This window comes from Erythrolamprus reginae, chromosome 9, assembly GCF_031021105.1.
Source record: "Erythrolamprus reginae isolate rEryReg1 chromosome 9, rEryReg1.hap1, whole genome shotgun sequence".
Classification (NCBI taxonomy): Eukaryota; Metazoa; Chordata; class Lepidosauria; order Squamata; family Dipsadidae; genus Erythrolamprus; species Erythrolamprus reginae.
In genome coordinates, this window is record NC_091958.1 from 7,638,513 (window position 1) to 7,662,261 (window position 23,749).

Below are 23,749 nucleotides of genomic sequence, written 5' to 3' on the forward strand. Positions count from 1 at the left end.
GCTGGCAAAAGGGGTGAATTTTGGGCTTGCACGCATTAATCGCTTTTCCATTGATTCCTATGGGAAACATTGTTTCATCTTACAAACTTTTCACCTTAAGAACCTCGTCCCGGAACCAATTAAGTTTGTAAGACAAGGTATCACTGTACAAGCCTTTGGAAAGAGAGCACAAATCAGATTCACGCATGCACATTTAAAAAGACACGTGGAGAAAGTCTCGGGAGATACTTAGTCCTCCAGCTTGTCCCAAAGGTGCTTTTTCAAAAGACAACTGGACTTCCTTTTGTTTTTGCTTGAAGAAGTTTCCCTTCTCGTCCAAGGAGCTTCTTCCGTTCTGACTAAATGGTGGAGAATGGAAGGATTTATATTCTTTGCAGTCATCTGGTCATTAGCGCTCCTTCTGAGAATTGCTGAGGCCAGCTTGGAGGCCGTCTACATTAAGATTGAAACACAGCCCTCTCTCGACAGAAAGTGAGGGATACCACATCACCTACTATTTATTACTTTATTTTTATTTATACAATTTCTATGCTGCCCAACTCCCTAGGGACTCTAGGCGGCTCTATCTCCTGTTTACAACATCAGAGATGGATTCCTCCCAGTTCGGACCGGTTCACCTGACGTCACAAAACCCTTCCTTCCTTCCTTCCTTCCTTCCTTCCTTCCTTCCTTCCTTCCTTCTTTCCTCCCTTCCCTCGCTCTCCTTATAATCTCCCTTCCTTCCTTCCTTCCTTCCTTCCTTCCTTCCTTCTTTCCTCCCTTCCCTCCCTCCCTCTCCTTATAATCTCCCTTCCTTCCTTCCTTCCTTCCTTCTTTCCTCCCTTCCCTTGCTCTCCTTATAATCTCCCTTCCTTCCTTCCTTCCTTCCCTTGCTCTCCTTATAATCTCCCTTCCTTCCTTCCTTCTTTCCTCCCTTCCCTCCCTCTCCTTATAATCTCCCTTCCTTCTTTCCTCCCTTCCCTTGCTCTCCTTATAATCTCCCTTCCTTCCTTCCTTCCTTCCTTCCTTCCTTCCTTCCTTCCTTCCTTCTTTCCTCCCTTCCCTTGCTCTCCTTATAATCTCCCTTCCTTCCTTCCTTCCTTCCTTCCTCCCTTCCCTCCCTCTCCTTATAATCTCCCTTCCTTCCTTCCTTCCTTCCTTCCTTCCTTCCTTCCCTTCCCTTCCCTTCCCTTCCCTTCCTTGTTGGTACAACGGTTAGAATGCCGTATTGCAGGCTCTGCCCATAGCCAGCAGTTCAATCCTGAATGGCTCAAGGTGGACTCAGCCTTCCACCCTTCCAAGTTGGGTAAAATGAGAACCCAGATTGTTGGGGGCAATAGGCTGATTCTAAAAACTGCTTTGAGAGTGCTGAAAAGCACTGCAATATATGTCTAAGTGCTATTCCTATTCCTATACCTTTGGCTAATATAATTTGGACACAAATCTAACTTTTGACCAGGTGTCCGTTCCCCCCACCCCACAACCTCTTCAGAGACCCAAAGGTAATCAAGCTAGTTTACACAGACTTGTCTTTTGAAAATAGCTTTCCATTTGGCTGCCTGTTTGAGTCCAAAAAGCTCTTTTGCAGTGACTCAAAAGTATCCAGATTAACTCACAGTTATTCATTACAATTCGCCGCGCTCTTCAAACTTTCCTCTTTGGATGGAACTCTTATGGGCTGAGGTCTTGTCCTGCTGCTCTCCGACTGAATCCCTAAATCAAAGCTTCACACTGGCCTGATCAATAGCAATCTTATATCAAATCAAATCTCGTATTGATCGAGCATTATTTTTCTTTCTCCTCCAAATAGCAGCAGCTGGGCATGATCTTCAGTGGAAGGTCCTTCTGTTTCTTTGATCTGCCTTTCTTCTGAAGCCAAGGACGGGATATCTTGTAACTTCTCTGTTCCAAAGATGTTAAATATACAGTGGCGCCTCTACCTAAGAACGCCTCTACTTAAGAACTTTTCAAGATAAGAACCGGGTGTTCAAGATTTTTTTTTGCCTCTTCTTAAGAACCATTTTCTACTTAAGAACCTGAGCCCGGAAAAATTTCCCAGGAAATTTGAGAGCAGCACAAAGGCCCGGCCAGTTTCCTGCCATTCCCCCTGGGTTTCTCTCTCTGGCGCAGTGTATGGGAGGCAGCCTCGCGCTGGATGTATGGGAGGCGCGTGCTCCTCCTCACCACCTCAGAGTCCCTCTTTTTTTTTTTAAGCCTTAAAGTTTTGGATTTTTTTTTTAATTCCCTTCATCTCATCTTCTTCCTTCGGCAGCGACTGTCCTCCTCCTCTTCTTCCTCCTCCTCCTCCCACCCAAATTCCAAACTTTTATTTCTTTCCTAATGGATTTGCATGCATTATTTGCTTTTACATTGATTCCTATGGGAAAAATTGCTTCTACTTACAAACTTTCCTACTTAAGAACCTGGTCATGGAAAGAATTCAGTTCTTAAGTAGAGGTACCACTGTATCTATATATTATCTAGTCACCCAAACTGGAAAGGGTAACTGAAAAAGGAAATTCACTGGCAGAGTGTTGCAAGAGGCCATCCTACCTAAAAACGTAACTCTGGAGCCAGGCAAGGGTTCCTCATCTCCGGCGCTCCTGGTGCGCTCCTGGAAACCTGTGTGGGCATGCGGGCATGTGGTGCATGGGCAGGCGGCATCGATGCAGGATTCGGCTTTTGCACATGCGCGGGAAGTGAAATCTCACATGAGGAAATTCTCACGCATGAGATTTCACAGATTTTCAGTGATTTCTATGCTTTCACACACGCACGGAAGCAAAAAACACACCAAAATGGCGAAATAATAATAATAATAATAATAATAATAATAATAATAATAATAATAATTTGATAATAATAAATTGATAATAATAATAATAGTAATAATAATAATAATAATAATAATAATAATAATAATAATAATAATAATTTATTAGATTTGTATGCTGCCCCTTTCCGAAGACTCGGGGCAGCTCACAATAACAATAAACAATGCAGTACAAATCCAATAATGAAAAACTAAAGCTAAAAACCCATTTAAAAACAGTCAATATTTCCCAATCATACCACACATAAATCTTACTAGTCAACAAGGGAATACATCAATTACCCCATGCCTGGCAACATAGGTAGGTCTTCCGAGTCTTGCGGAAGGCGAGGAGGGTGGGGGCAGTTCAAATCTCTGGAGGGAGGTGATTCCAGAGGGCTGGGGCCGCCACAGAGAAGGCTCTTCCCCTGGGTCCCGCCAGACAACATTGTTTAGTCGACGGGACCCAGAGAAGGCCAACTCTGTGGGACCTAATCCGCCGCTGGGATTCGTGCGGCAGAAGGCGTGTGCACCTTTACCCTCGCATGAAATTTCACTTCCAGCACATGCGCAGAAGCACAATCTCATGTGCATGTGTCGGGGAGATGGAGATGCCTGCGCATCTCCATTTCCGGTACCACACTATAGTGTGGCCCGTATCGGGTGCAACCCACTATTGTCTGAAGCCAATTTTCACTGGCAGAGTGCTCAGGCCACCACAGGTACCCCGATATGAGTGACATCGAGCTGGCCACACCCACTCTGGCCCCTCCCCTCCTGCCCCCCAAAGTCAAACACAACCCTGATGCACCCCTCAATGAAATCGAATTCGACACCCCTGTACTAGAGCAACAAAAGTAGGTTGATTGTCCAGACAAACCATCTATGCTGGACTGTTTTTGCAGGAAGTGCGTCTCATCATTAAATATAATAGGTCTCAGCTGCATTTTGATCACTGAAGCAAGCACACAATTAATCACAGCGAATTACGTACATCTTCATAACTTCTCTGCCTGTTTTCTTGGGCTGGTGCTTTTCAGAGAAGAGCAACGTAACGTATAGTGGGAGATGTTTCTCCCTGCACACATACACACATGTACGTTTTTGTCTTGCCGAACAAAGATTCATGAATTTTAAATATATATATATATATAGCGAGAGAGAAAGAGAGAGAACATTCCATGCTCTCTTTTCCCGGCGTCTTGCAAAACTAGCTACAGCGATCCCAAGACACATTCATTATTTATCTGTTTTAGTGAGTTTCTTGTCTGCAGTAAAAGATGGAGATGTTCACTTCAACGTCTTTCTTTGCGCCAGCAGCTCTGATAGAAGTTAACCGTGTTTTAGTTTATTGTTTAAGAAAAACCTATAACCATTTTTTTGAAGAGGGGTTCAGGGGAGGGGGGATTACAGATAGCTGTCGCTAACGGTTCTCCGAATCAATGGCCACTGTAACCTCTGGTACTCCTGAACCAAGCCAAACTGGTAGCCTTTCACCCCTGCTTCAGGAGCAATTGGAAATGTCAATGAATGTTGCATTACCAACATCTTATATCTGGATGTCCAAAGAACAGAGAGAATTTAGAGCGGAGCTGGTTTTAGACAGAAAAACCTGTGCCTCTTTGACTTGATTCCGAGACTGCCTTCTGCCGCATGAATCCCAGCAACCGGTGAGGTCCCACAGAGTTGGTCTCCTTAGGTTCCCGTCGACCAAATAATGTCAGCTGGCGGGACCTAGGGGAAGAGCCTTCTCTGTGGGGGCCCCGGCCCTCTGGAATCAGCTCCCCCCAGAGATTTGTACTGCCCCCACCCTTCTTGCCTTCCGAAAAAGTTTAAAATCTCATCTTTGCCGCCAGGCCTGGGGTTCCTTAGACCTTCCCCCCTGGCTGATGAATGCTTAGTTTGACTGCTGCATGAATAATATTGATAGTTTTTAATTAGAATTTTAAGATTGTTTTTTAAGGTATAATTGGATTGTTATTATTGTTTCCTGTTTTTCTGTACATGCTGTGAGCCACCCCGAGTCCTCGGAGAGGGGCGGCATATAAATCCAATTAAATAAATAAATCCAATTAAATAAATTCATGGGAAAAGTGAAATTCCATCCTTCGATATCGGACAAATCAAACTTTTATTATGTATGGGCTTTTGAGCCAGAAAGCATGAAATCAAGTAGACCTGACGTTATTGATCAGAGATCTTCAAACTTGGCAACTTTTTATTGTGTTTTTTAAAATTATTTTCTTCCACTTCATATTCATATAAATATCAAAGCATATACCTTGCTTACATATAAAAAAACCTTATAATTTCATAATTATAATATTTTGTAATATTTATGACTGCACTCTTATCTTATTACTTGGTTGTCAGTCTGTATTCATTTTTCTCTTTCTCACTCAATAATAATAATAATAATAATAATAATAATAATAATAATAATACCGGTAATAATAATTTATTGGATTTGTATGCCGCCCCTCTCAGTAGACTCAAGCGACATTGTTGCCAAGTTTGGGGACCCCTGTTATTGATAGTCACCCATATCCCTCTGAGAAGCCAGCCCTTCCATTTAACAACTTATTCCTATTATCCTTTTGCACAAATTGTGGCATTTTGCAGACCCCGGGCTATGTACTCCCTCCCGCCAGTGTTGTTTTGAGTTTCCTGCCCTCCTTTACAAAGGAGAACCCCCAAAGGGTTCTCCTTTGTAAAATGTTCCCTGTGCTTAAAGTTGCCTTTTACACAGAGGATTTGTCATTAGAAGAATCTGAACTCCAAATACGAACTGAATAATCAAATTATCACAGTTAATCCCCACTCGGTTAAACACCTTGGTACACTAATAACAAAAGATTTAAGTGCCAAAGCCCACTGCAACAATATAGCCAAGAAGGCTTCAAGAGTTGTAAACCTAATCCTACGTAGCTTCTGCTCTGGCAATCTCACACTACTTACCAGAGCTTACAAAACTTTTGCCAGACCCATCCTCGAATACAGCTCATCTGTTTGGAACCCATATCGCATCTCAGGCATTAACACCCTTGAAAATGTCCAGAGATACTTCACCAGAAGAGCCCTTCACTCCTCCACCCGAAACAGAATTCCCTACGAGACTAGACTTTCAATCCTGGGCCTAGAAAGTTTAGAACTAAGACGCCTTAAACAAGATCTAAGTATTGCCCACAAGATCATATGCTGCAATGTCCTGCCTGTCGGCGACTACTTCAGCTTCAACCACAATAACACAAGAGCACACAACAGATTTAAACTTAATATTAATTGCTCCAAACTTGACTGTAAAAAATACGACTTCACTAACCGAGGTGTCGAAGCGTGGAACTCATTACCGGACTCCATAGTGTCATCCCCAAACCCCCAACAATTTACCCATAGATTATCTATGGTTGACCTATCCAGATTCCTAAAAGATCAGTAAGGGGCAAGTACAAGTGCACTACGTAGAGTGCCTTCCATCCCCTGTCCTATTGCTCTCCTATATCTCCTATACCTTTCTTCTATTCCTATATCTGTTCTTCTATTCTTTCATTGATATGTTCTATTCCTATATCTTCTTTTCTATTCTTTCTTAGATATATTTTACTATGTATTTTACTATGTGTGTGTATATATATATACCCACTAAAACCCTCATTGTGTACTGGACAAAATAAATAAATAAATAAAAATAAAAGGTGGAATTCAGTTGGATTGGCCCAAATCCGAACCGGTTTTATCTCGTTGTTATTCAGATGTGAGGCAGGCAAAGATTGCTTCCTAGGATGCTCTTTTGGGAGGCTGTCAAAGCAGAGAAACCAAGCTCTGATTTTTCACAGTGTTCGGTTCTCAAAGCGAGGCAGCATCCATGGTGCAGTGGCATTGGTCCGCTCTACAGCGGATGTGATTAAAGGAAGCCCACGCTGGCCTTTGAAATCCGCCTTCTCTTCCCTTGTTTCGACGGACGTGGTGGCATCCGAAATCTCTGGAGTGCAGAAAGCCAGAACTCAGAGAGGGTCAGGCGGAACAAAAGCAAAGGGCATCGTTTAAAACTAAAAGGAGAAGCCAAAAGGCTTCTTTCAAAATGTATGTATTAGAGGGAGAAAGATGCTACTGACGTCGACTTACATACCACGCTGGCTTTAATATCAATTGGTTGAAAAGATTCAGAGAGAACTTTATTTATCATTTGATTTAAAGGCCAGCGTTTATCCCTTTGTAAGAATAGGTATCCCGTATAGGTAGGTAGGTAGATAGATAGATAGATAGATAGATAGATAGATAGATAGATAGATAGATAGATAGATAGATAGTGAGAGAGATAGATAGATACATACATAGATAAATAGATACATACATAGATACATAGATAGATAATGAGAGAGAGAGAGATTTTTGAGGGATATATTAGATAGATAGATAGATAGATAGATAGATAGATAGATAGTGAGAGAGATAGATAGATACATACATAGATAAATAGATACATACATAGATACATAGATAGATAATGAGAGAGAGAGAGATTTTTGAGGGATATATTAGAGAGAGAGAGAGAGAGATTTGAGGGATAGATTAGATAGATAGATAGATAGATAGATAGATAGATAGATAGATAGATAGATAGATACATACATAGATACATAGATACATAGATACATAGATACATACATAGATACATACAGAGATACATACAGAGATACATAGATAGATAATGAGAGAGAGAGAGATTTTTGAGAGATATATTAGAGAGAGAGAGAGAGATAGAGAGATTTGAGGAATAGATTAGATAGATAGATGATAGATAGATAGATAGATAGATAGATAGATAGATAGATAGATAGATAGATAGATTAGATAGATAGATAGATAGATTTGAGGGATAGATGAGAGAGAGAGAGAGATTTGAGGGATAGATTAGATAGAAAGATAGATAGATAGATAGATAGATAGATAGATAGATAGATAGATAGATAGTTGATAGATAGATAGATAGATAGATAGATAGATAGATGATAGATAGATAGATAGATAGATAGATAGATAGATAAAAAAGATAGATAGATTTGAGGGATAGATGAGAGAGAGAGAGAGAGATTTGAGGGATAGATTAGATAGAAAGATAGATAGATAGATAGATAGATAGATAGATAGATAGATGATAGATAGAAAGAAAGGTGAGAGAGAGAGAGAGAAAGAAAGAGGAAAGAAAGAAAGATCAATAGACATATATACATACATAAATGTATGTACGTACAGACAGACAGGCAGGCAGGCAGACAGATAGATAGAGAGATGATAGATAGAGACAAATGATAGATAGATAGATAGAGAGAGAGATTGAAAGATAGATAGACAGACAGACAAACAGACAGAAATCTGAGATTGCAATCTATTGGGCAGAGTTTAATTGTATTTCTCTGAGTATTATTTTTCCATCCAAAAATCTCCTGTACCATCAAATCGTTACAATTGACTGTACAGAGTTTTTTCTGGGGATGATGGACAGCTCATTTTGGTTCTACTTAAAACGGGAAGTTGCATGCAATCACCATCTTTAGGAGCATTAGCAACCTAGCAATCTCCTGACAGCGAGAACAATTAATCATTGGAACGGCTTGCCTCCAGAAGTTGTGGGTGCTCTTAATGGTGGAGGTTTTTAAAGAAGAGATGAGAAAGCCATTTGATCACACTCCAATGGTTTAGCTGAAATCCGCCGTAACCCGCCCACAATAAACCACCTATAAAGGTTAAATAGCAGAAAACGCTTGTGAATCTCCTTTGGAGAGTTTTGCACACCCTGAATACTCGTTGCACACCTGCCCCAGTGCAGTTCAGCAAATCTGGGCTGCTCAGCTGCCGTTATAATGAAGTCACGGTAGCCTCGCAAGCCAAAACTGCTGGATCAAATTCAAGGGACAGATGGAAGGAGAAGCTGCAGAATTCAAATTAATTAACCAATGTGACACCGTATTCTCGTGGCTTAAATAAGGATTAGGGGTGCTTTGATGCAAGGGGAAAAAAGAGTCATTTCCCACATTTGATGCTAGAGATATTTTTGAGCCCATTCTTTCTGCATTGTGTCGAGACATGCAGACTGTATCGATACAATATTTTTGTAAGATATATAAATATATTATTATTATTATTATTATTATTATTATTATTATTATTATTATTATAATAGAAACATTGAAGTCTGACGGCAGAAAAAGACCTCCTGGTCCATCTAGTCTGCCCTTATACTATTTTCTGTATTTTATCTTAGGATGGATATATGTTTATCCCAGGCATGTTTAAATTCAGTTACTGTGGATTTACCAACCACGTCTGCTGGAAGTTTGTTCCAAGGATCTACTACTCTTTCAGTAAAATAATATTTTCTCATGTTGCCTTTGATCTTTCCCCCAACTAACTTCAGATTGTGTCCCCTTGTTCTTGTGTTCACTTTCCTATTAAAAACACTTCCCTCCTGAACCTTATTTGACCCTTTAACATATTTAAATGTTTCGATCATGTCCCCCCTTTTCCTTCTCTCCTCCAGACTATACAGATTGAGTTCATGAAGTCTTTCCTGATACGTTTTATGCTTAAGACCTTCCACCATTCTTGTAGCCCGTCTTTGGACCCGTTCAATTTTGTCAATATCTTTTTGTAGGTGAGGTCTCCAGAACTGAACACAGTATTCCAAATGGGGTCTCACGTTGCTTTTGATCTTTCCCCCAACTAACTTCAGATTGTGTCCCCTTGTTCTTGTGTTCACTTTCCTATTAAAAACACTTCCCTCCTGGATCTTATTTAACCCTTTAAATATGTTAAAGGGTTAAATAAGGTCCAGGAGGGAAGTGTTTTTAATAGGAAAGTGAACACAAGAACAAGGGGACACAATCTGAAGTTATCATGGTTTTCTTCTCTCCTTTTCTCTCCTCTCTGCTCCTCTCCTCTCCTATCCTATCCTATCCTATCCTATTCTAAATTCTATTCTATTTATTGTTCTGTTAATAGAACAGAACAGAACAGAATAGATGGAAATGGAATGGAATACAAATAGAATACTATTTCTATTCTATTATATTCCATTCCATTCTTATTCTTTCATTCCATTTAACTCCTTTCATGTTCATGGAACCTAATGTAGTTCGAACCTGCTTTTCTTTATATTCTACAATCGGAGTCACTTTAGGTAATCAAATACGCAGCATATTAATTTAATAAGTAATAAATAAAATAATGCGCTCTTCCCATGTGTACGCAGATCGCACTAAATTAAGTCAGCCAAGAAGCAAATATGCTTAAACTGGATGAACATTTTTAAAATCATTATTTTAATTGTTTGTTGTTGGAAGTAAGGGCTAGATCCTTCTCCTCACTAAGGTCAGAACCTTAGCAGCTTAGCCTGGTGGTAGTTAACCTAATTTTGGTGCTGGACTCATTTAGGATGTATATTTAGGTTTCCTTCCATTTCACACCTCAAAATTGTATGGGATTTGCAGTTTCTGTAGTACGGTAATGAGAATTGGCAAAAAATGGGTCTGGGGCAGAGATTGGGCAATCTTGTCAAAAGTGTCATGAGATTTTTGGTCTCTGTCTCCTCTCCCTCTCCATCTCTGCCTCTCTCTTCTATTCTTCATACACCACAGACAAAATCTTGTTTACCCAGTCAGATGGAAATTGTGTCTGGAAGCCATTGTATGTCAAAGGTGCTTAAACATCTCCCGTAATATGTTCCTGACATATTTGATGACTTCAAAGAACTATGAAACTTCCATCCATGCATCCCCACCTTATTGTCAGAACTGATGAAGCTTCTTGAAAGAGAAATAAAACTTGAAAGAGAAATAAAACTTCAACTCCTTCTACTTCCCCTCTTCCTCTTCTTCTTCTTCTTCTTCTTCTTCTTCTTCTTCTTCTTCTTCTTCTTCTCCTCCTCCTCCTCCTCCTCTTCCTCCTCATTCTTCTTCCTCCCATCATTCTTCTTCTTCTTCTTCCTCCTCATTCTTCTTCCTCCCATCATTCTTCTTCTTCTTCTTCCTCCTCCTCCTCCTTCCTTTTCTTCCTCTTCCTCTACTCCTACTTCTCCTCCTCCCTCTTCATCATCTCCTCCTTCTCTTCCTCCTTCTTTTCCTCCTCCTCTTCCTCCCACTACCAACTATTGCTACTACGTGTAGTACTACTACAATTGACACCAAGAAGAAGAATCGAAGATGGTTTCTGATTGAACTCCTCACCTTTGAGAGATAATCCAATCAACTCCTTTTTCTCCAAGTTTGAGTTTTTCAACTCCGCAACCTAATGGATGGAAAAAAGATATAGGCCAAAATGGCATCTACCATGGGAAGCCGAGAGTAGGCAGATAGCTAACTGTACTTGCCTGTTACCTAGAATAACTGGATTGGGAATTAAGAGCAGCCTGGGTTACCTGCTATCAGTTTTAATGAAGTGTGGTAACAAAATTGGATTTGGAGTAGTCATTGAAAGCTGTTTATGGCACGCTCTTGAGTGCATTTACCGGGTTTTTTTCGGAATTGCATGCTAGCGAGCGTATGAGTCTTTAAGACAGGCCATCTGTTAATTTCAGACCTTTGGATAACTGTCAAACCATTCTAAAAATAAGCATAGAGATAGCACAGACTGCCCAAGAGGACAAAGGTGACTCCATCTCTCCATCTCTCCTGCCCCCAAAGCTTGCTTTCATCTGGCTTAGAAAAGAGGCCAAATAGCATAAGGGGCACAGAGATAATTTGGTCCAATGGTTTCTGTCTCCCATTCAGAGGATGGACGAACACAGCGAGCATCTGTGCAGTCCAGAACCAGCGGTGGGCCATAACATTTTAAAGCTTTCAGTTTGCACAATCCCTCTCTACGATTCCGGGGTCTTCTCTACTTATTGCCTTAAAACCGTCCTTTTTAAAAAAAAAAAAACACATTTTAATTAGGTTGTTAAGTATTATAAAATGCAAAAGGCAAAAATAAATATATTATAAAATGCAAAATATATTATAAAATGCAAAATGCAAAAATAAATAAATTATAAAATGCAAAATGCAAAAAAAATAAATTCTAAAATGCAAAATGCAAAAATAAATAAATTCTAAAATGTAAAATGCAAAAATAAATAAATTATAAAATGCAAAAAAAAATGCAATATGCAAAAATAAATAAATTATAAAATGCAAAATGCAAAAAAAAAAAGTGCAATGAGAGAAGATAGGGAAAAGAAAAGAGAATACTGCATTCAGTTTTGGTTGCCATGATGCAAAAAAAATAATTAATAATAATAATAATTTATTAGATTTGTATGCCACCTCTTTCCGAGGACTTGGAGCAGCGGTGGGCCCTAACATTTTAAAGCTTTCAGTTTGCACAATCCCTCTCTACGATTCCAGGGTCTTCTCTACTTATTCCCTTAAAACCGTCCTTTTTTTAAAAAAAAACACACACATTTTAATTAGGATGTTAAGTATTATAAAATGCAAAATGCAAAAATAAATATATTATAAAATGCAAAATATATTATAAAATGCAAAATGCAAAAATAAATAAAAGTGCAATGAGAGAAGATAGGGAAAAGAAAAAGAGAATACTGCATTCAGTTTTGGTTGCCATGATGCAAAAAAGTTAATTAATAAATAATAATAATAATAATAATAATAATAATAATAATAATAATTTATTAGATTTGTATGCCGCCTCTCTCCGAGGACTCAGAGCGGCTCACAACAGTAGTAATAATACAATATAATACAAATCCAATACAAAAACTAATTTTAAAAAACCCATTATTACTAAAGGATGTTGAGACTCTAGAAAAAGTGCAGAGAAGAGCAACAAAGAGAATTAGGGGACTGGAGGCTAAAACATATGAAGAACGTTTGCAAGAACTGGGCATGGCTAGTTTGATGAGGAGAAGGACCAGGGGAGACATGATAGCAGTGCTCCAATATCTCAAGGGGATGCTACAAAGAAGGAGTCAACCTATTCTCCAAAGCACCTGAGGGTAGAACAAGAAGCAATGGGTGGAAACTAAACAAGGAGAGAAGCAACTTAGAACTAAGGAGAAATTTCCTGACAGTTAGAACAATTAATCAGTGGCACAGCTTGCCTCCAAAAGTTGTGAATGCTCCAACACTGGACGTTTGTAAGAAAACATTGGATAACATCTGTTTGAAGTAGGGTAGGGTCTCCTGCCTAAGCAGGAGGTTGGGCTAGAAGACCTCCAAGGTCCCTTCCAACTCTGTTGTTGTTGCTGTTGTTAGAATGAAGCATTGACTCCCAACTCTTTCTGTTGCAATACAATAAGCCATTGGCATCAAATCACAGCTTTATGTTTTTCCATAGTAATCTGAACAAGTCATTTCTATCAAGATCTGTCAATCTAATCTATAAAAGCCAAAGTCAAAATTACATTTTTTTCCCCACATTAAGCACAAAATTCAGGAGCAGTTTCCACTTAGAAACAAAAGGGTTTGTGTTCTTTTCTTTAATCAGTAGTCAGTTTTGAAACTTTCAAAACTTAACCCTTTTAGGTTCTATCAAGTAAAGTCATAAAATCTGCTCCTTGGACTGATAGTCTCGTCCTTTCTTTCTTTCTTTCTTTCTTTCTTTCTTTATTTATTTATTTATTTATTTATTTCTTCTTCTTCTTCTTCTTCTTCTTCTTCTTAGTATTTGTCAGGGCACAAAATGTTCCAAATTATTAGCAGGATGTCTCATTTTATACTAGAGTAAAAAAAAAAAAAAGTTTCCCTCCCAGCTCCTCAGAAAAAAAAGAGATATTAAATGAAAAATGACAGTCATGAATAAGGGAGGGTGGGAGAGACATAGACAGACAGACAGATAGATGATCAATAGATAAATAAAGATGGATGGATGGATGGATGGATGATAGACAGACAGACAGACAGATATGGAAAGAGAGATAGTGATGATAGATTTTTGAGGGATAGATTAGATTGATATATAGATAGATAGATAGATAGATAGACATCTAGGTAGGTAGGTAGGTAGATAGATAGGTAGATAGATAGATAATGAGAGATTTTTGAGGGATAGATTAGATAGATAGATAGATAGATAGATAGATAGATAGATAGATAGATAGATAGATTAATAGATAGAAAGATAGATAGATAGATAGATTAATAGATAGAAATATAGATAGATAGATAGATAGATAGATAGATAGATAGATAGATAGATAGATAGATAGATTAATAGATAGATAGATAGATAGATTAGATAGATAGAAAGATAGATAGATAGATAGATTAATAGATAGAAAGATAGATAGATAGATAGATAGATAGATAGATAGATAGATAGATAGATAGATAGATAGATAGATAGATAGAGATTTGAGGGATAGGATAGATAGATAGACAGACAGACAGATTTTAATGATGCTTCAGTGATAAGCATTTGTTCTTTCCTATATACATGTCTGTAGGTGTACTGTACACACATACAGACCATCTTCCTACAAGCTGATAGCCCAAATGAGAATTTTGTGATCTGCATTTCCAAGCATGTAGACATCACCCAGACCAAGGCGGGCTCTTTCAGTAATCCACAATTATGCACGGTTGCAGTAAAGATCCAATTGAGCCCACCTTAATTCTTCCCCAACTTTATTAGTAGTAAAACCATTGCCTTTATTTACAAACTTTAATTTTGGGTATTTGTATCGTTCATTCCAAAACATCCCATTGTATGGAACTCCTTCCTCTTCCCTAAACCATGGTGTTCCTCGCCTTCCCATCCCGAAGTGAGCAGAAGGAAACAAGCATCTTTGTGCAAGCTTTGGTCTGAAGCCCTGAGATTTATAACATGGTCACATTTCCAAATTCCACAGCACGATTGTCACCGTGTGGCCACTCCTTGGAAATGCACAGAATTTAGCCTTTATTATTGGCCTTGTATTTCAATAGGGGCAAAGCTGGCAAGATTTGATTTCCCTTAGTTAAATGTACTTGCCGGCACTTTTGCTGGTACAAAAAGCAACATTGCATGACTGAGGTTTTCCTAAACTAAGGAGGAAATGAAAAAAAAAAAGATTTGGGACTAGTTGGAGATGGTGCATTAAATGGCAAACCAATAGGTCGAAATTACAGTTCATTTAGACCCGGTTCTCACTCATTTTTCCTACTGAGATAATTGTAAAAGAAAATCTCACAGCGTATTATGAAATCTTAGAGGCCGTCGGAGAAAAAGTGATCATGAAATTATTTCAAGGCTGGTGTTTTCGTTTCTAGAGTTTCTACAACACGCCCACCCACAATAAATAAATTATATATATATTAGACTGCCCAGGTTCAAATCCTGGTAAGGGTATGGCTAGCTGATGAGAGCAAAATATATTGAAATAGATCTGTACTAGTCACCCTTCCTTTTCATTATCAGCAAAAATATTTTGCATACATAGACACGATTTTAACAGTAGTTTCTTTGAATTGGGATCACAATCTTCAGTAGTAGTAGTAGTAGTAGTAGTAGTAGTAGTAGTAGTAGTAGAAGAACAAGAACAAGAACAAGAACAAGAACAAGAAGAACAAGAACAAGAAGAAAAACAACAAGAAAAACAAGAAGAAGAAGTAGAAGTAGAAGACAACCACCACCACCACAACAACAACAGAATTGGAAGGGACCTTGGAGGTCTTCTAGTCCAACCCCCTGCTTAGTTGTTCTCACTGCTTTAGGAAATTCCTTCTTTGTAGGTTAGATCATTCCTTGATTAATAACAACAACAACAACACCAACAACAACAATAATAATAATAATAATAATAACAGCAGCAGCAGCAGCAGCAACAGAGTTGGAAGGGACCTTGGAGGTCTTCTAGTCAAACCTCCTGCTTAGGCAGGAAACCCTACACTACTTCAGACAGATGGTTATCCAACATCTGCTTAAAAACTTCTGGGAGGGAGCATATTATTATTATTATTATTATTATTATTATTATTATTATTATTAATTAAATTTGTATGCCGTCCCTCTCCGCAGACTCATATGTATAGATCAGGGTTGAACTGTGGAGTATTTGGTATTTTCTGGGCTTGGTTATTTGCTTGCAGATGTTTCATTAGATAACATCATCAATGCTAATTCCATACTCCTTTGCATTGATGAGGTTACCTAGTTGGATAATGAAATATTTGCAATTAAACAACCAAGCAAGACCAAGAATACCATCCTACACTCTTCAGTCAGGAGAAGCAGCAATATCCCATACTGATGATCCCATACATCATCAAAAGAGCACAGCAAAGGATGTTCTTTCTGCGCCAGCTCAGGAAGCTCAAACTAAGGAGCTGCTGATCCAGTTCTACAGAGGAATCGTTGAGTCCGTCATCTGCACCTCTATAACTGTCTGGCTTGGTGCTGCAACCCAACAGGACCGACACAGACTTCAGAGGATAATCAGAACTGCAGAAAAAACAATTGCTGCCAACCTGCCTTCCATTGAGGACCTGTATACTACATGAGTCAAAAAGAGGGCAGGGAAAATATTTACTGACCCCTCGCATCCTGGACACAAACTGTTTCAACTCCTACCCTCAAAACATCACTATAGAGCACTGCACACCAAGACAACTAGACACGAGAACAGTTTTTCCCCGAACGCCATCACTCTGCTAAACAAATAATTCCCTCAACACTGTCAGACTTTTTACTAAATCTGCACTTCTACTCTACTAGTTTTTCTCATCATTCCTATCACCCACCTCCTCCCACATAGGACTGTATGACTGTAACTTGTTGCTTGTATCCTAAGATTTTTATTAATATTGATTGTTTCTTCATTGCTTATTTGATCCCTATGACAATCATTAAGTGTTGTACCACACGATTCTTGACAAATGTATCTTTTTCTTTTATGGACGCTGAGAGCATCTGCACCAAGACAATTTCCTTCTGTGTCCAATCACACTTGGCCAATAAAATTCTATTCTGTAAATCATGCCAAAGTAGAAGCAAACTACTGCAACTCATTTACTTCACGGTATATGGATTTTCTGTTCTTAGCTATGGATTTGAAAGCCAACGCATCTAGAAAGTATCAACTTGGAGGATGCTAAAGGAGAATCCCTACCATGAAAAAAACAAAAAGATTAGGAGCTGAAAGGAACTTTCTCGGTTGCTACCTGTTCAGCCCGAGATGAATCTCTCTTTTTTTCAAAAAACGTCTCTCTACTTCTTTGAGAAAGTCTCAGGTCTATGAGCAACGAAGAGGGCGTAGTGTCACAGACATTGGCACCAGGGACTATTCAAGTAATGAGGTCTCCTGCACTTTGAGGAGATGGGTTTTTTGAGACAGCATTCCCTGGTTCTGAGACATGACTTCCGTTTGCATTAGATCAGAAATGCTACTTCGGCGTAACGTTAGGTTTTATTTAGCGTCTTGGCCAAGGACAAGACAGGATGTCTGATCTGTAATATTTCCCTTAAGGGAAATTAGAAGGAAAAAGAAAGGGGGAAAGCTAATTGCCAAAGTGTGCAATAAATGTCATCCATTGACCAAGCCTAGGTAATAGTTTAATTGTTGCAGCTTCCTTTGCAGCGGGTTAGTCTTGAATTAGATTAGATTAGATTAGATTTATTGGATTTATATGCCACCCCTCTCCGCAGACTCGGGGCGGCTCACAACAATGGCAAAAACAGTACATAGTGACAAATCTAATATTTACCAATCTAATTACAGTTTTAAGTTAAAAAAATTCATAAAAGCAACCCCAATATATATGAAAAACAAGCACACCATCAATCATACTCCAAAACAACATGGGCAAGGGGGAGATGTTTCAATTCCCCCATGCCTGATGGCAGAGGTGGGTTTTAAGGAGTTTATGAAAGGCAAGGAGGGTGGGGGCAATCCTAATCTCTGGGGGGAGCTGGTTCCAGAGGGTCAGAGCCACCACAGAGAAGGCTCTTCCCCTGGGTCCCGCCAGACGACATTGTTTAGTTGACGGGACCCAGAGAAGGCCAACTCTGTGGGACCTAACCGGTCGCTGGGATTCTTGTGGCAGAAGGCGGTCCCAGAGATATTCTGGTCCTGTGCCATGAAGGGCTTTATAGGTCATAACCAACACTTTGAATTGTGATGTCCTCAATGTCAAGGATTAGTTCAATCCTAAGTGATATTCCATTATATTACGATATAAGGTGAAAGAAGGTTGTAAGCATGTTGAATGCTGAATCATAGGGTGTAAACTGCAATCTGATTGGGCCAGAGCATTATAAAATGCAAAGCAACTTTACAATGTTAGCTGTTAGCTGTCGCCTGCTGTTGGTGGTGATATTGTTAGTCGACTGGCTGAAGCAGTTTGAGCGTGAGTTAAGATATTGAGTTAGAGCTGTAGTGTTGATTCGGAGAAACCTGGATTGGCTAAGTACCTACGTGTAAGTAAGCTTTACTGCATATAACGATTGTTTCTTCATTGCTTATTTGACCCTATGACAATCATTAAGTGCTGTACCACATGATTCTTGACAAATGTATCTTTTTCTTTTATGTACGCTGAGAGCATCTGCACCAAGACAAATTCCTTGTGTGTCCAATCACACTTGGCCGATAAAAAATTCTAATTCTCTAATTCTAATATAGTTAGCTGTTCTGCCGGAGTGTTTCAACTGCCTGTAATTACAGGGCAATTAGTCCAGGAAGACACACACCACACAATAAAAAGGGAAACCCAAAAGTTTTTATAAACAGAAAAACAGAAACAGGTCCCTTTTTAAATGTCAAAGGGATTTTCTGGTACACACAAGGTACAGGTTAAATGCAATCCAATTGCTCACCCAATGACTGGGAAATTGAGTCCAATTCTAAAGTCCAGAGAGTCCACACACAATCTTGAACAGCACAAAAACCACGATCTTGACGAAACAATGAATCAGATAAACTGCCATGAGTCTAAAACACCAGGCTGCGCTTTTATCTGTAGCACTAATTACAGCAGCCCCACCCAACCACAGGTGGCCTCATTTTCTCTTGTAATAATCCTTCAGTTGTTGTCTCCTATGCATCACTCAACGCATGCGTGGATGTGTCATTAATCCTTGTTCAGAATCTAGGGATGATACAGATGATTGATCTCCTCCCGGGCTTTCTGCCAAACTCCCCTCTTCCCTGTCACTCACGCTTCCTTGGTCAGAGGAGACTTCATCGGCAGATTCTACTGGGAGCAAAACAAGCCTGCAGCATGTGGATGTCTCCCCCACCTCCACCTCCACATTCCTTGGGGCAGGAGCTGGGCCAGAGCTAACCACAACAGATAGCGTAAAGTTTGTTTTCTGTAAACAGAAGACTAAGACAGAAGATATTTTGCTTGCACTGAAAAGTAAAACTGTTCACTACTGTTTTTCTACAACAGTGTCTTTGTTATTTCTCCGCACTGGTTCCTAAATTGCCACAATATAAATTCTGGACACTGAACTCCTACAGATAGTCTATGGCAGTCGGTGGATTCTTAAACCTGTTGCCGCCAATTCGTTGTGTGTGCTTGTAGAAGTAATCCCTGCTGGATGGGTGGACGAGTGATTGAAGCCTACCACTGTCGGTGCTACCAGTTCACAGAACCGGGCTGAAGTGGGAGCAACCCACTGCTAGTCCACAGCGAAGAGAATTTGGTTGCATTGATGTTGTTGTCCTTTTTTTTATATATGGGTTTTTCTCCCCCCCCCCCCATTTTTTCCCCTTAAGTTCATTGCTGGCGTTAACGGTACAAAACCGATACAAAGCAAATATGTCACATTGGCAGCTGTTACTTAGGAGCTTCCACCACCACCACCACTACTTTCTCTCGCCTTCCCCCTCCTCCCCCCCCAGCCCACCTTCAAGCTCCTCTTTATTGCATTTTGTTCGGGAATAATTGCAAAGCTTTTATGTCGAATTCTGCATAAATGCCACTGAGTAGGAGGGCACGGGCTTGCTTTCTATTATTCTGCCCCTCACTCACGTCTCTCTCTCTCTCTACCCCAACCCCAACCCCCCATCTCTTTCCAGAACCACACGTTGAGCCAGCATGCTCAGTGAGCGTAGCACAACAGGAGACCTCTCTGCGGAGGACTTGACGGAAACTCAGTGGGGAGGACCATTTGAACATTACATCCAATCAAAGTGTCATTTGCAACCCAGATGTAAAACTCTAATGATTTGGCCATGAGGCGCTGCTATTATAAGCAGCTGGAAATGAATATTAATGGAAGAGATTAAAAGTATTCCATGCGCAGTATTTTTTATTGTCCTGCCTGAGCTAAGTGAACTTTAAACCTTCTGCTTCTGATTGAATTTATAGTTGCTAGATAAAAAAAGAAAGAAAAAAGAAAAGGGGGAAAAAAAATCCTGCTTTTGATGCGCTTATTCCTTCGTTGCTTCTTGTATTATATGGATAGTTCTAGATTTAGAAGTGATTCCCTCGCCCTGATTCCTTTTGTTCTTTTTCTGTCCCCTTCCTTCCTTCCTTCCAGTTTTTGAATTTTATTTCCCTTCTTTGTTTAACCGCCTTTTTTTTAATATATAATTGCAATTTTTAGGTAATTGTGCATCGTGATGTGACGGCTTGGCTATTGTCTGAATATATTATTTTTTACACTGTTTCGTTTTGGGTTTCTTGTTTTTTTTAAAAAAAAACAATTAAAGACTAAATGCTTTGATTGGATTTGCCAGTTCACCGGACAGTGATTAAATAAATAAATAAATAAGTAAATAAATAAAATAAAAATGTAATAATGAATTTCATCCGTTTCAGTGCAACTGGATGATCTGCTTTATAAATGTGACTGAACCTAATTGCATTAACTAATACAGTTCAATAAAGGGAATACATTGGATGGATGTCAAGTACTTGATTTTTCCCCTTAACGGGTACTGTTTGAAAACAAAAATGCCAGGTGGGCATTTTAAAGTCTAGAATTTAAAGTCTAGAATTCGCTGATAAATTTGAAGCCACAAAAAGTCACCAAAAGGTAAGTTGGGTTTTCTAAAACGTTGTCAACAAAGTTGTTAGGTTTCCCTACCATTGCATGTAGGGCCTTACAGGTCTTCACCAACACTTTGAATTGTGTCCGGAAACCAATCGGCAACCAAAGATGGTGTGGGTCACAGAAACCAAATTCCACCAGGATTTTGTCACATCATCTTGAATGTTTCAGAGGACAATCATCTGAAAAGCTAATCCATAAAGGAAAATGAAGGTTATTTACTCACATTTTATTTCCTCACATTTTCTGCCAGAGTTGCATTCGGAAGCAGCCCACCCAGACTCAGACATGATATCAGGAACTGGATCCGTTTCAGAATGAAGACAATACTGCAGGAATTCTTAAGGAAACTTTTACTTCTTCTTCATAGCAAAAACTGTACTCTTTATATTCTATTTATGTAACACCAACACTATCTTGCTAGACGACTCTACCATATTAACCATAAACTACAACAAACCACCCCTGACCACAAGCCACACCTATGCAAAGGTGCATTACAGTATATACAGTTCTTAACCAATCAGGTCGTAGCACATTCTGCAGATGACTCAGCATTCCTTTTAATTTACACTAATTAGATATACTCCATTGTAACTGGAATATTAGCTCAGGTACTAATCCTGACACTTTCTAACAATTTCTCTTCTAAACAGTGATAAACAAAATAAAAGCCCATCAGCACATTTGAGATAAAAAGAGCATTTTTAATAAAATGGAGCGATGCAATATTAAGAATTGGTTTTCCTAGGCAGGGAAGGGTGTAGTTAACAATAATGGTAATGATACACATATAAACTTGGTTTGGAAACCGTTTTGCTTTTCCAGAACAAATCTTAAGAATAACCAAACATTTGCCTGTCTCCAATAGTTTTCTGCAAACGGCAAGCTGGGAAGACTTTATGAACACAGTGTTGGCAAGAACCTTTGAGAAAAGGTCCAAAATATACCAAACATCTCATCAGCCAAAAGATTTACTTGATGAGATAGTCTGAGCAGGGAATAAAAATTTCAGGTGAAAGCAGATGTCTTTTTGGTCCCTGAAGTTTATAGGGATCAACAAGAATTGCCAAGAATATGGATGCACCATATCTTGGGGAACGATAGAAATACATCCGCAGCAGCAGTAAAAGCTGAAACTGGCATCCACTCCATCTACATTTGAACAGTTATTAAAGTCTTCAACTATTGGTGGAGGATTCTCCCAATGGAACCTGACAGACTCCCAAAAATGTGCTTAGAAGAACAGATGGGCACACCCAAACCCACTACATGGGTCAGCCAACTTTCTCAAACCACCCTATATTTCGGTTTCTCAATGCAACACCTGCTTTCAGCCGGACATCAGGCCAAGGCAATATTTAAACAAAGAGTTTTAGATGTTAATGCACAAACTAATATTGAGGCACTTTCTAAGTGCAAGTCACTGAAATGGTTAGCCAAGAACAAAACAGTCTTTCAATTAGAAAAATACCTGACAATGGGTCTGACCCAATACCATAGAACAGCACTCACTAGAGCAAGATTTGAGCAGTTAGATTCTATGGTCAAATATGGATGATTCCACCAAGTACCATATTTTGAGAGAACATGCATTTGCGGTGCACCAGAAATAGAAGACATTGCACATGTGCTACTCAATTGTAAACTATACTCCTCAGTAAGACCTCAGTATTTACAGCCCCTACTTGACAAAATCATACACTGGGACTGTAATAAACAATTATCATGTTTTCTTCAGGGTACAAATATATATATGTAGTTTCTAGAACCGCTAAGTTTATAGTCAGGGCTGTTCAGATGAGAATACGTTTTATAGAACATATTGGGGTGGCATGCAAAGGAGATGAACTCACTTAAGAATATTTTATATCAGTATCTTAGATTTGTTATAATCCTTTGCATGAGTTATATTCTCATGTTTTACTACTCAATTTTAGCACATTGTACTGCATTTTAACTTATTATTTATTCAAATTCCCTCTATTTTAGCCAATTTTATTATATTTTAACCAGTCACAGTTTTATGACGACCGATGTGGTCCTTTTCCTCGCTTTGATATGGTCGATTGACTAATCAAATAGTTGATATAAAGTTGATATTGGATGTAACATTGAATTCCTGATAGGTTCTTTTAGATCCAAGGATACGTAACTCTTAATATATTTGAGAATTGTATTGTAAACAAATTCACATTTTGAACCGAGTAAGTATTTTAAAAACTTCAACAACATCCTGCTCCCTAAAATTAATACTTTTGAAGAGTGGCCAGATTAAATTTGGGGAACAGCTTTAAGCGAGCAGAAGGATGTGAACGAACAGCATATTCCTAGATCGAAAAGTAAAATTCCCTGGGTTGTTGGGTTTTTTTAAGAGAAGATGCTAAAACATTTCCTGGATTTTTTTTTTAAGAATGTTGTTGAAATTATTGTTTCATCTTCTTTTGCTACACATAAACATATACAACTGGGCTAGTTGGAAATGAAGACATCTCTGTGTGTACAATGAAAGGTTGAAGAAATGTAATTCCTATTCTTTCTCCGATTAAGGAAGTCTGTGGTTCTTCCAAATTTAGGAATTTTTTCTAACCCTAAACCATGACATGCTGATGAAGAATTGATATCAAATACATTAGCAGTTGACTGTGGCTCAATGTTTATTTCTAAAAGTTTTTAAAATACTTATTCAATACATGAATACTTATAAAATACATGAATTCAAATGTGAATTCATTTACAATATAATTCTCAAATATATTAAGGCTCAAGCATCCTTTGATCTAAAAGAACCCATCAGGACTTCTTCAACGCTAGAACCATATTCTTGGCAACTCTTGTTGAACTCAATAAAAGTGTGTCTCGTTCATTTTTTGTATGAACAAGGTGCATAAAAACAGAGAGAGAAAGAGAAGGAAAGATGGGAGGGAGGGAGGGAGGGGGGGAGGAAGGAAGGAAACAAGAGAAAGAAAGAAAGAGAGAGAG

The 23,749-nt window shown here is 38.9% G+C and overlaps 1 protein-coding gene across 7 annotated transcripts in view; it reads left to right on the forward strand.

Moving 5' to 3' along the window:
• Positions 1–20,621, forward strand: part of ZNF423 (zinc finger protein 423) — a 330,190-nt gene extending 309,569 nt beyond the window's left edge. For all 7 annotated transcript variants that reach the window (XM_070760210.1, XM_070760211.1, XM_070760214.1 and 4 more), the window contains one exon: positions 19,791–20,621. In XM_070760210.1, coding sequence (XP_070616311.1) covers positions 19,791–19,820 — 30 coding nt within the window. In that variant the 3' untranslated portion in view covers positions 19,821–20,621. The remainder of the gene's footprint in view (positions 1–19,790) is intronic.
• The last annotated feature ends 3,128 nt before the right edge of the window (positions 20,622–23,749 follow it).